Source organism: Galeopterus variegatus, unplaced genomic scaffold, assembly GCF_000696425.1.
Source record: "Galeopterus variegatus unplaced genomic scaffold, G_variegatus-3.0.2 Scaffold1257, whole genome shotgun sequence".
NCBI classification, from domain to species: domain Eukaryota; kingdom Metazoa; phylum Chordata; class Mammalia; order Dermoptera; family Cynocephalidae; genus Galeopterus; species Galeopterus variegatus.
In genome coordinates, this window is record NW_007727368.1 from 313,957 (window position 1) to 322,456 (window position 8,500).

At 36.6% G+C, this 8,500-nt stretch overlaps 1 protein-coding gene across 1 annotated transcript in view; it reads right to left on the bottom strand.

Annotated features, from left to right (window-relative positions):
- The window catches only part of RTN1 (reticulon 1), a 27,595-nt gene extending 19,124 nt beyond the window's left edge, over nucleotides 1–8,471 (bottom strand). The window contains exon 1 of the mRNA XM_008575924.1: nucleotides 8,305–8,471. Within this exon, the coding sequence (XP_008574146.1) occupies nucleotides 8,305–8,365 (61 nt within the window). The 5' untranslated portion in view covers nucleotides 8,366–8,471. The remainder of the gene's footprint in view (nucleotides 1–8,304) is intronic.
- Between the last annotated feature and the right edge of the window lie 29 nt (nucleotides 8,472–8,500).

Consider the following 8,500-nt stretch of genomic DNA (forward strand, 5'->3'; position numbering starts at 1 on the left):
AAGTTTATTAAACATGTATGAACTGAAAAGACACTGGTACAGATACTCATATTTTATTTATAAGGCAGAATGTGGTATAAATGGATAATATAAAATGGCAATAAATTGTGTACAATTACCTGCATTATTGCATCATATTCTTAAATGTATATTTATATTTCATTTTGGCCCAAAAAAGACTTCATTTCAGGCAGCATTGCACCGTTTGCTGTATGACAACTTAATGCTACTTTTTAAAAGGTCAAGTGAGAAAATGTAAGAAATTCCTGCTCATAAAAATATCAGTGTTTCAGCAAAAGAATTGGTAAAAGATGACATGCTGTTGACTTTTATTTACTTTTTGGCACGCTTCCAGTGATTTGACTACAATAGTTGACTACTTTGTGAACAGGATTAGAAGGCTAGACAAACCTCAGTTCTTTTCAATCCAGTGTCCAAAACAGTGATAGAAAGACATGTTTTCTGACGTTTTTGTGAGGCAAACAAAATATCACCACACAATGTTAACAAGAAGAAACGGAAGTAACTCCTTACTTTAATTTTCCCTCATTTTACATTAAACTGGAGAAACATAATGGAAGGAGATGCAGTAAAATACTTTAAACATTCACAGAGACCTTCAATGATGACCTCTTCTGGTCAACAAATCCATGGGTTTCATTTACTAAGAGTTTCCCACGTAGGTAAAAAGTTTAAATGGCAATCCAGAAGCCCTGAGCCCAGAGGGGAAACTGCTAGGGGGACTTTGCCCATAAGACACCCACAGTGATTCCACTTTGCAGGCCCTCTCCTCACACCTCTTAGATACAGCCAATATGACTGTCAAGAGAAAAAATGCCAACACTATTTCTAGATATTTAAATAATTCCGTGGATGTTCTCAAAGGGAAGACACATTAAGCCTGGTGCTTCCTATGGATAGTAAAAGAGCAGAGCATTCAATCCACTACTCTCTAATGGAGCTTTGGTGGAACAAAGAAAAATGAAGAATTTGATTGTCAAAGTGACAGGAAACATTAAGTCTGGAACTTGTCTTCCATGAGAGACACAGCAAACACACTATTCCCTAGCAGCGACTCCTCAGGTCGGAATGAAGTCAAAACCTGTTGTTATGCTTATGAAGGGCTCCCCTTTTTCCTGAGTTTGAAGTGAATGTGATTCCTGTCTGCTGGTTGTAACCACTAGGACTAGAATATCCCCATTCCCTCCCTGCTGTAAGTTAACACAGTGACGCCCAGACCCTTTGTCTCTATGATGGGTGGGCCTGGCCAGGAAGTTTAACAGCAAGGTCCATGTAATTAAGACAGGATGGTCAGCTTCTTCTTTTTCTAAACCTGTAGCAAAGCCAAGGGGCTCATTTGGAGGGGTTTTCACCGGGCAAACTGGGATTCAAGGAAGAGGTGGTCACATGGAAGGAGAGACAGGCTTTGGAACCATGTTAGTTGCAGCACAAAGAAAAATTTTCGAGGCACTGAATCAGGAAAGTCTTCATGTACTTTTTTTTTCTTTAAGCTTTTTGACCAGATCAAAATACAAACTGTTCATTCAGTCTGTTGGTCATCAATCATAACCAGCTACAAAATCTCAAGTCTGTGACACACCTTAAAATCCATCACTATATTGGAATAGAAAAGAACCATGGAGGTAGACGGCTGTTGGTTCTTTTTTAAAAAATGATTATATTTAAAAATTTTGACCAAGACCATAATGGTAAAAATATTTATTGAACTAAAAAGATATAAGAAAAGGAATGATATCTCTTGGTACCTTTGTTCCATTAAACAAGATATGTCCTTTGTGATGCCAATTACCCCTGGATTTGAGGCTGGCCAATTTGCAGTTTGGTGAACTGTTTCTAAAGGAAGGAGATAAAATATGACCATTATTTGATATATACTTATGGGTAAAATGGGTGGAACTGCAATAAATTCTAAAAATTAAAACCTATTACATTTCTACTTTTCATTTGTTCAGAATTAACACCAATTTTGGCAAACAACTTGTAAGTAATGTTGGAATTATTTTGTCCCCCTTTACCAATACAGGAAATAAGGGAGAATTTAAGAATTTTATTTTGTGAAACAACAAGACAACTTTGCTTGGATTTAACTTAAAGATATAGCTCAAACATATTTTGGGGAAAGAGAACTCTACTTCTAAGTTCAAAACTCCTAACAATCTTCTTATCTTATTTGCAATATATGTTATAAGTTTAGAATAGAGTGATAATTACTAGGGTTTTAAAGTAGTTATTATTATTGTCATCTAGGCAGAAGATGGCTTTTAAAGAATGACTAATGTCAAATTCTTAGCTTTCAAATTCTCCAGTTAATTATAAGGCAGCAATGTTTCTTTGGATGGCTGCGTGTACTTTCATTAGAACTGGAAAGGTGACCATATATAAATAATACATGGGCCAAATATGCACACAATTTAGGAGATCAAGTTGAAAACAATGGAAAATTCGGTTTTGACATACATTTAATTATTTTCAAAGAGAAAGGCAATAATCTGAAAGCTGTCCACTCAAGGTCTAACTCATATTAGATTTTGTTTTGTTGGATTCAATGGCTTTTAGAATTTAATTCTATCATAAGGTAATTTAAAATTTATCAATTACTTCACAGATTCTGCTACAGGATGTATAAAGCACTCTAAACATGAAATTGCATACAGAATATCATTTCAAATATAAGGAGAGGGAGGGAGAAAGTGGGGAGAAGAAGAGAAACTTTTTTAAAACGATGAAGGAAGGGCCTGTTGACTATGCTGGAAGATTCCATACACAATCCCTGTTGATATATAGTAATCACAATGCTATAGTCATAGAATATCAGGATTATTATTGTTCTTTAATAAAATAAGTATTAATTCATGGCTATCTGAGAAAAATCAGAAATTTGTAGATGTGAATTTAGATCAGTATTTTGTCAACCTTTTTTACTCACAATGGATCTTCCTTTTTAAAAAAAGACTGCAGATAGCCCATCTGTACAGTTTAAAACTGAAACATGTAATTTAAAAAATGATTGTAAGCTATTGATGTTTATCATAGTCTTTTTCTTAATTTTAGGAAGAAATTGCTCATATAGTAAAGAAACATACCTGAAGTTCCACATTTCTTTCAGTTTCATGTAATCTCTTTCTATTAAATTAAATTAAATACTTTTTTATATGTATAAATCTTATTTTATAAAAACTGTTTTTGTTGCCTAACTAGCCCTTCACCTACATCTTTATGGTATATATAGATATATTAGACAATATTCAGCAAATACTAACATCGATTAGCTCTGGGTAAGAGGATTTTGGATGATTTGTGGCATTTGAACTTCTCTTTGTACAAATGAAAATTACCATAATGTACATGTATCATTTTTAGAAAAATGATACAGCCATTATTCTCTCCCAAAATTTTGTGATTAGCTCTGGGTAAGAGGATTTTGGATGATTTGTGGCATTTGAACTTCTCTTTGTACAAATGAAAATTATCATAATGTACATGTATCATTTTTAGAAAAATGATACAGCCATTATTCTCTCCCAAAATTTTGAAATACTCTCTTATAAAGATTCTCTTGAAAATGATAAGACATCGTGAAAAAGAAGACCTTTCTTTTTCTTTATTATTATTTTTAATCGACACAATAATTGCACATATTTATGGGAGACCGTCCTCTTTTTCTTTCTTTTTTTTTTGCATTTATCTTTCTTCTTTATTATTATTATTTTAATTGACACATAATAATACATATTATGTACATATTTATGGGGCAGAGACCTTTATTTTTCAATGGAGTAACTGACTACCTACGTTTGGTATATTATGCACATGATGAGAGTTTTCTTTCACTAATAAAAAAATATCCCTAGCTCTCCAGCTAAGCCCATTGAACCTCATTAAAATCCACCCAGAGGGAGTTTGCACATGTAATGTTTATGTTGTAATATTTGTACAATATTCTAATAATAATAAATCTAAATAAAATGCTGATTTTGATAAAAGATCTTCCTTTATGTATATGTGTAAAATTGTCTTTATCAAATGCCATTTTCAAAAGACAAGCATTTGTTCCAATTACTGTGGCTAAAACAGATATTTCCTCTGTGTGTTCTGGGATGCTTGGCTCTTTAATACATGTTTTGAACTAGCATCTTTCATAACAGACTACCTCGATGTGTTTCCACAGAGTGCTGTAGGTCAGCATAGGATTTTCAAAATATTTCATTTCGTAAAAAAACAAATGCCTTTAGGTTATGCTGTCTGGAAAGTGGTTAGTCCTCCATCAACAACTTACATACTGAGGAAGATGTAACTACAGAATGCTGCCACGCAGAGTAAAGAGGGAGCTGACCCTTATCCCCAAGCACACGACATGAATCAATCCAACATATTACCAAGCGTCCTGCCAGGTGAATTTGTTGAGTACAGTAAAACCTGGAAAAAAATGATCTACAAACAGATTCATGTAGATGGATGGTTCTGATCACATTTTGTTCCCCTGGCACAATACCATCTGGATTTGGGTTGTATGGTAGAATAGTTAAAAGTATAGGCTTCATGATCAAAACACCCTGTGGTCAGGACCCAGTTACTGACAATTATTTAAAACACTCAGTTTCCTCCTCTATAAAATGAGAGTAACACAATAATCTCATGGAGACATAATTAAGACAAGGTATGTAACAAAAGCTTAAGGCAGCAACTGGCACAGAGCTGATATTTACGGAGAATTTAGGATGACGAATTGATGATGATGGTGTTGATGACAGAAATGGCATAAACTGGGCAAGATCACTGCCTTGCTGCTAAATTTTGCTTTGTCTGTAAAGAGAGGAGCTATGTGAAAATATCTCAGAAGAGGTAAGTGAGCATTCGCCTTGTATAACTTAGCATTGGTAAGAGAGGCAGTGAACACTGAGCTGGGAAGAGTCCTGGATGTGAAGCCAGGAGAGTCATTTCTACTGCCCAGTTCACCACTTACCACAAGACCATGGGCATGCCACTTAACTTCTTCGAGGCTCATTATTTACTCTTAAGATTAAATTGAAAAGCTCAAATGAGAAGACGTTTTGCAAAATGAAAAGTTGCAAATGTGGGAGGTTATCAATCCCATACAATTACCATTATATATAGATAATTCATATCTTTAGAAAAGTCATTGAGGAAAAAGCCATCACTCTGAGGCAGATAGTGGAGTGGTAAGAAGTGAGGGCCTCTGGAGTCAGCCCAGGCTACATCCGGCCTCTGGTATGACTAGCTGTGTGCCCTGACAGAAGCTTCAGTTTATCACCTGCAAAATAGGGATAGTAATAAAACTTACTTGCACAGGATCTGTGAGGGTGAAATGTAGTAACGCAAGTGAAGTGCTCAGTAAAAGTGCCCCGTAAACAGCAGTATTGCACTGACCTGTAAGATTATCATCTATATAGGTGTTTTACTAGGTAGTAACCTGTAACCTATCTCATTCTCATTTCATTTTCACTGAGTAAACTGTCCTTTGGTTCACATAATTTTTTTTAACTGGAAGCAGAATTTGTGCAATATAGTGTAATGTGGATCTTAGCCTCTTTTTCTTTAAACGTTCTTGTCTATTGCTAAAATCATATATGGTAATAAGATACATGTAAGTTTCCTTTTGCATGTGCTCTACAGTTTTAATTAATTTCAGTGGAGTCTTCACAAAATAGTCAATCTGCTGCAATTTCTCCAAGGAATATTTAATAACACGGAGGAAACTTGAAACACATTATCTACTTCCTTTCTAAGCAAAACTTTCACCTTTTAATACCTCCAGAGGACATTATCAACAATGTTCTTCCTAACTGCATTCACAGCTGCTCCTCAGTCACACCCATTTCATCATTTGTATACTGGACCTCTGCTGTCCCATGGATTGGGCTTACTAACAATTACTCCACAGCAGTGGCTTCAACCCGACTTACAAATTAAACTCACCTAAGGAGATTTTTAAAACTACTGATGCTTGGCTTAATTCAATCAAAATCTCTAGGGGTGGGGCCCAGGCATCCTTTGTGTTTGTTAAAGCTTCCCAGGTGATTCTAATGTGCGGCCAAGGTGAAGAACAACTGTTATTGATAATATAGGAACTAAAGTGAAGAAGATACAATGAAAATGCTAAACAACAACAAAAAATCTTATTGTAGATTTAATTTAGAGATGAAAAGTTCTCATAGTGGGGAGAAACCGAAGGAATAATTCACTCCTTACCATTTCTCTTTTGTGCCTATAAACCCACCCACCCAGTTAGTTATTAGTCAATTTTCAAGATAATGGCTTTGTTCTATCTGACAAAAGGAAATCAATGGTGGGGAAGACTACCAAAGGTCACCGGGTGTAAAAGATCCTCAGCTATCTTCTATTAATCTCTACAAGTAGCTATACATTGGAAATTAAAATGATTGTCTTCAGTGGACAAATTACAGCATTTTGTGTTAATTTCTGATCATAAATGTCCGTGCATTTTTAAAACCCCATAGAGGTCAACTGAAGCCACTGAGGTAAAATACACAGGACTGTAATGAAATAGTGTCCAATATCTTAAGCACATACAAATAAAAAAGAAAACCTGCCATCCCTGGTAACTACTTTTGTTAAGAAGAAACCCATCATCATGGTCTAAAAACCAATCTTTATGTCCAACTAAACTTGATATTATATCAAGCCATAGTTGGTTGTTGAGTGTGTATATCAAATAAACTGGATGGATCTAAACACAACAAAAATGAATGTTACAAAGAATTTTCACAACTGCCGTCTACATTAAACCTATGCCATTCTATGTAGTTGTCACCATTCTCTACAATCATGCCTCTCAGTTGCCACACATTTATTATTTACTGGCTTTTAAATTTATCAGGTCCATCTATTTACTTTTGACAACTGTATTTCCAACAGACCCACATAATTTTAAGTAAATTATTGTATTTTATGTGATTGCCACCCCATCCAACACACAACAGGCAAAGTATGTGTGCTTTTAAATCTGAGATTTGTTTACTTTTTCTTAAGCAATATACCAAAGAAAAACCCCAGAGAGGAATGAAAGATGAAAAGGCTTTCTATTCTTTGTGATATAAAATTACAAGGAGAAAATGCCAGGTTTTTAAAAAATCAGCTGCTGCTCCAGAGTATTCTTGGTCCCCTGAGGGATGCTGCAAAACGCTGCAGGTTAAACCAAACGTTCCTTCTTCAGAACCATATTTGTTAAATATGAAAAAACGCTTTATCTTACAAACACCTAAGTTTACTACCCGTAATTCATTCTTGCCAATTAACTCCCTCTCCTCGCCATCTCTAGCTGAGCAAGGTGAAGGAGAGAATGTTTCAGTAACAAAGGAGAGATGGATGTGTGAAGTATGAGGCTGAATAAAAATGGCTGAAAAGCAACCCGAGCGAGGCTGGAGGGTGGCCACACCCAGTGCTGCTATGGACTGTTTCAAAATAAATCTGTTGTACCAGCAGGCAACCGGCACTGTTTTCTTATTTCCCTCCATCTATTCCACAGATACACATCCTTAATAAGTAATAGTTACAGGTTACTTCGATGACAGACAGAAACACTGGAACATTCAAAGTAAACCATCCTAATATGTGGCTACGCCATCATATTTTCAGAATTTTGAGAGCCAGTCTGCATTTTCAGTCTCCTTTGTGTGACCACAAATAACAGCCCTGAAAAGGGTGTGTTCTTCTTAAAAGATGTTCTAGAGCCCTTTGAGTTAATGGTTCTGCCAGGAGATTTCAACCTTTCGGCAGAAATAAATGTACTGGGATGCACGGAACAATAAGGAAGCACCTTAACTCCAGGGATGAGAAAAGATTAAACAATCTTCTTAAAAGATGTTCTAGAGCCCTTTGAGTTAATGGTTCTGCCAGGAGATTTCAACCTTTCGGCAGAAATAAATGCACTGGGATGCACGGAACAATAAGGAAGCACCTTAACTCCAGGGATGAGAAAAGATTAAACAAATATTGATCAACGGATCCTTAAAAAGATCCCAGAGGAGGCAAGTGATGCATTATTTAAAATACTGTACCAGCATTACAAGAAAACAAAGGGGTGGAAGGGAGGGGGTGTAAACCAAAAAAAAAAAAAAAAGGAAAAAAATTCAAACACCATCCATTATGATTTTTGAAATAACAGGTTTACTCCCCCCAACAGAAAGCTTTTGGGCATAAAGCATGCATAGGTCCCACAGGTGAAACGATGCACAATGGACGAGTCCGGATCCCGGGTTTCCCGTGCGCCGCAGGCATGCACTACTGAAATAAAGAGAATACCCTGACTTCTCCAGTTGCTCCACACACAGTCCATCTTGGTGGAATCGGCAGTGGCCTGCATGGTGCGGGCTCTGGGGGCTCGCGTTGCTCTCCCGGGGGCGCTGAGCTTGCACGCAGGCTGCGGCGGCTGGCTCGCGGTGGCCGTGCGGCTGCAGACCGACTGAGGCTGCCGCAGCCGGCGCGCGGCGAGGGGCGG